This window comes from Primulina eburnea, chromosome 10 (genome assembly GCF_022965805.1).
Source record: "Primulina eburnea isolate SZY01 chromosome 10, ASM2296580v1, whole genome shotgun sequence".
In the NCBI taxonomy this organism is placed as follows: domain Eukaryota; kingdom Viridiplantae; phylum Streptophyta; class Magnoliopsida; order Lamiales; family Gesneriaceae; genus Primulina; species Primulina eburnea.
The window spans coordinates 22881196-22885619 of NC_133110.1; the positions used below are offsets into that span (position 1 = coordinate 22881196).

The following is a 4424-nucleotide window of genomic DNA, read 5'->3' on the forward strand; positions in this document are numbered from 1 at the left end:
ATGCCCCAGACATCAAAAAGTTCCACTTCCAAAATATTTGTCAGTGGCATTTCGTGACGCCTCGAAATGTTTCCTAACCTTTGACACTTATCACATGATTTCACTAAGGTATAGCTATCCTTAAACAAAGTAGGACAGAAAAAACCTAATTGCAATACCTTAGCAGCTGTTCGTGTAGCTCCAAAATGTCCACCATAAGGTGATGAATGACATTGTTCCAGAATTTTGTGTGCATCTTCTCCATCAACACATCTCCTAATCACTTGGTCAGCACATCTCTTATACACACAAGGATCATCCCAGAAGAAAATTTTGATATCATGGAAGAACTTCTTTTTTGGTGATGATTCATATCTGGAGGAAAAGTACCACAGGACAAAAAGTTAGCTATATCGGCAAACCAAGGGAGTTTAGAATTTACCTCAAATAGCTGTTCGTCTGGGAACGACTCATTAATGACTTCACCATCTGTTCTTTCTTCAAGCTCTAGTCGTGACAAATGATCTGCCACCTGGTTCTCACAACCTTTCTTGTCTTTGACTTCAAAATCAAATTCTTGAAGCAAAAGTATCCATCGTATCAACCTTGGCTTGGCATCCTTTTTGGCAAACAAATAGCGAAGAGCTGCATGATCAGTAAAAACGGTTACCTTGGTGCCTATGAGATATGTTCTGAACTTGTAAAATGCAAACACCACTGCTAGCATCTCTTTTTCAGTAGTTGTATAGTTCTGTTGGGCTGCATTAAGTGTACGACTTGCATAGTAGATAGCCTTGAACATCTTGTCTCGCCTCTGTCCCAATGCTGCTCCCACAGCATAGTCGCTAGCATCGCACATGAGCTCAAATTGCTCCTTCCAATCAGGCACTATCATAATGGGAGCAGAAATCAGTGCTTTCTTGATCCTGTTAAATGCCTGCAAACAGTCATCATCAAAAATAAATGTCGAATCTTTCTCTAACAAATTACATAAAGGTCTAGTAATTTTAGAGAAATCTTTAATATAACGACGATAAAACCCGACATGTCCCAAGAAACTTCTGATCCCTTTCACATTCTTCGGCGGTGGAAGATTTTCAATTGCCACAACTTTGGCCATGTCAACTTCTATTCCTTTAGCCGAAATTTTATGGCCAAGCACAATACCTTCTGGAACCATTAAGTGACATTTTTCCCAATTCAAAACTAGATTCTTCGCCTGACATCTCTGCAAAACAAGCATTAGATTTTGCAAACAGTGATCAAAAGATGAACCGAACACAGAAATATCATCCATAAAAACCTCCATTATTTCCACAACCATGTCAGAAAATATGGCCATCATACACCTCTGAAAAGTAGCAGGTGCATTGCACAGTCCAAATGGCATTCTTCTGAAAGCAAATGTACCGTAAGGGCAAGTGAAGGTAGTCTTCTCCTGATCCTCCGGTGCTATGACAATCTGATTGTAACCTGAATAACCATCTAGAAAGCAATAATAATGATAACCACCAACTCTATCAAGCATTTATTCAATAAAGGGAAGAAGAAAATGATCTTTCCTAGTCGCATCATTCAGTTTCCTGTAGTCTATGCATACTCGCCAACCAGTCACTGGACGAGTTGAAATCAATTCATTGTTATCATTTCTCACACAGTTATTCCTCCCTTCTTAGGCACTACTTGTACTGGTGAAACCCACGAGCTATCAGATATAGCATAAATAACACCAGCATTTAGCAATTTTAATACCTCAGCCCTCACAACTTCTTTCATTGCTGGATTAAGCCTTCTCTGATGATCAACATAGGGTGAATATGATTCCTGCATCAAGATTTTATGCATACAAACTGTAGGGCTAATCCCCTTTATATCATCAATTGTCCATCCTAAAGCAGATTTAAATTCCCTCAACACCCTCAACAATTTCTCTTTTTCAGTACAAGTAAAGAAGAGATGATTACCGGATATGTTGAATTTTCACCTAAAAATGCATAACAAAGGTGACTTGGAAGTTCCTTCAATTCAGGGGATACTTTTGGTACCTCTATACTTGCATCTTCAAGTAGCTCTACATGATGCACATCAATCTTTTCTTTAGGCACTGTATCGAGAGCAAGTAACTCCTCTTGCACGTCCCAATCATCTTCACCCAGTATAGACGCGGATTCCAACAAGCATCTCTCCAAGGAATCTTTTGTCAATCTACCTGCACCAACATGAGATACACATGAATCAATTACATCAATGCTATTACAAGTACTTACCTCATTTGGTTTTTTGATTGTGTTGTAGATGTTGAACATGACTTCTTCTCCACCTACTCTCAATGTAAGCTCACCCTTGTGCACATCAATCAAAGCTTTTCCGGTGGCCAAGAATGGCCTTCCAAAGATAAGCGGAGTGTAACGCCCCAGATTTGACGACTGTCCTCACTGTACCAAGACGAGTCTTTCCAGCGTGCTTATGTCCTCACTCACACGCACCCTAAGAAACTTCCTAGGAGGTCACCCATCCCAAAATTGCCCCAAGTCAAGCACGCTTAACTTTGGAGTTCATATGTGATGAGCTACTGAAAAGAAGATGCACCTTCGTGATATGAGTAGTACCAATCAAATCTTTTAAGCCCTCTTCAACTGTTCAGTCCATTACATTGCCCAGTCTCGGATCTCCCTCATTCCCGTGTGGGTCGGTTCATTCATGTTCCCTTCACCTAGAAGCCTGCCAGGAGCCGCTCATTGTCCGTGCAACTAATGGCACCGGCGTTCAACCCCCGCCCTCTTCGGCCCCGGGCCTCACATGCCCACCAGCTTCCGCTTGGTTCGTCCCCGAACCACACCGTACTAAGAGAGGTCGGCTCTGATACCACTTGTAACGCCCCAGATTTGACGACTGTCCTCACTGTACCAAGACGAGTCTTTCCAGCGTGCTTATGTCCTCACTCACACGCACCCTAGGAAACTTCCCAGGAGGTCACCCATCCCAAAATTGCCCCAAGTCAAGCACGCTTAACTTTGGAGTTCTTATGTGATGAGCTACCGAAAAGAAGATGCACCTTCGTGATATGAGTAGTACCAATCAAATCTTTTAAGCCCTCTTCAACTGTTCAGTCCATTACATTGCCCAGTCTCGGAATCCCCCTCATTCCCGTGTGGGTCGGTTCATTCATGTTCCCTTCACCTAGAAGCCTGCCAGGAGCCGCTCATTGTCCGTGCAACTAATGGCACCGGCGTTCACCCCCCGCCCTCTTCGGCCCCGGGCCTCACACGGAGTGTCCCGATCTTCTTCCATATCTAGAATGACAAAATCAGCAGGAAATATAAATTTGTCTACCTTTACCAGAACATCCTCCACTATACCCCGTGGATATGTAAGTGATCTGTCCGCCAGCTGCAGGGTAATAGTGCTAGGCTTCACCTCGCCAAGCTCTAAAGTCCTGTAAATAGAGAAAGGCATTAAATTAATACTGGCACCTAAATCACATAAAGCTTTATTTATTCTAGAACCATCAATAACACAAGGAATAGTAAAACTCCCTGGATCTTTGAGTTTCTGTGGTAGTTTCCTTTGGAGTATGGCGCTACACTCTTCTGTCAACTTCACTGTCTCAAACTCATGCAACTTCCTCTTCTTTGACATCACATCTTTGATGAACTTTGCATAGTTTGGCATTTGCTCTAAAGCATCAGCAAATGGAATGTTGATGTGAATCTTCTTGAAAATTTCCAAAAATTTGGCAAATTGCTCATCCAATTTCTTCTTTTTAAACCTCTGGGGATATGGAAGAATTGGCTTGAATACAGGAGGTTGTTCGACTTCAACTTCAACTTTGGATCCCTCAGTTTTAACTTCTTCAACAGTCATCTCTTTCTCATCCTTCTCATTGGAATTTTTACCCTCAAGTTCTCTTCCACTTCTCAAAGTTACAGCTTTGCATTGCTCCTTTGGATTTACTTCAGTGTTACTTGGGAATTGACCTTTATTTTGATCTTTCAATGCATTAGCCAACTGAACAATCTGTGTCTCCAATGATTTCATTGTGGCTCCCATATTTCCCATGTGAGTTTCCATGCCATCAAGACGAGATTCAGTCCTAGCCATCCTTTTACTCGATTCAACAACAAATGTTCCAACAAGATCCTTAAGTGAAGGTTTTCCTTCCCCTTTTGATGCATTGAACCCCGGTGGAGGATTCAACACATTCTTATTATTAGCATATGAAAAATTTTCGTGATTTCTCAAAACAGGATGATAAGTGTTAGGGGGAGGGTTACCTCGATATCCTCCATAACCACCAAAATTCCTATTGTTGATATAATGAGCCTCATCAGGAATATGTGGTTCTTCAGTAACAACAGATGCATTTTCAACCTCTGATGTACTAGCTTTATTCATTGCTGCAATTTGAGTTGTCAAAGCTGAAACTTGAGCGGTGAGTGATGTAA

At 41.7% G+C, this 4424-nt stretch overlaps 1 protein-coding gene across 1 annotated transcript; it reads right to left on the minus strand.

Annotated features, from left to right (window-relative positions):
- Positions 1 to 348: 348 nt before the first annotated feature.
- On the minus strand, positions 349 to 3843 carry LOC140802803 (uncharacterized). The gene is made up of 4 exons (XM_073158428.1): positions 3255 to 3843; positions 2300 to 2386; positions 2025 to 2188; positions 349 to 354 (listed from the first exon to the last, which is right to left on the minus strand). Exons 1-4 carry the CDS (start codon positions 3841 to 3843, stop codon positions 349 to 351), a joined length of 846 nt encoding a protein of 281 aa, XP_073014529.1.
- Between the last annotated feature and the right edge of the window lie 581 nt (positions 3844 to 4424).

What these genes read in the sequence shown, in the direction of transcription:
- LOC140802803 (XM_073158428.1), bottom strand. Translation starts at nt 3,843, where the DNA reads ATGACTGTTGAAGAAGTTAAAACTGAGGGATCCAAAGTTGAAGTTGAA. An exon ending in AGATATGGAAGAAGATCGGG is followed by an intron (nt 2,387 to 3,254) that starts ACACTCCGTGTG and finishes ATCTGGGGCGTT; the next exon opens with ACACTCCGCTTATCTTTGGA. An exon ending in TGAGCTTACATTGAGAGTAG is followed by an intron (nt 2,189 to 2,299) that starts GTGGAGAAGAAG and finishes ATGTTGGTGCAG; the next exon opens with GTAGATTGACAAAAGATTCC.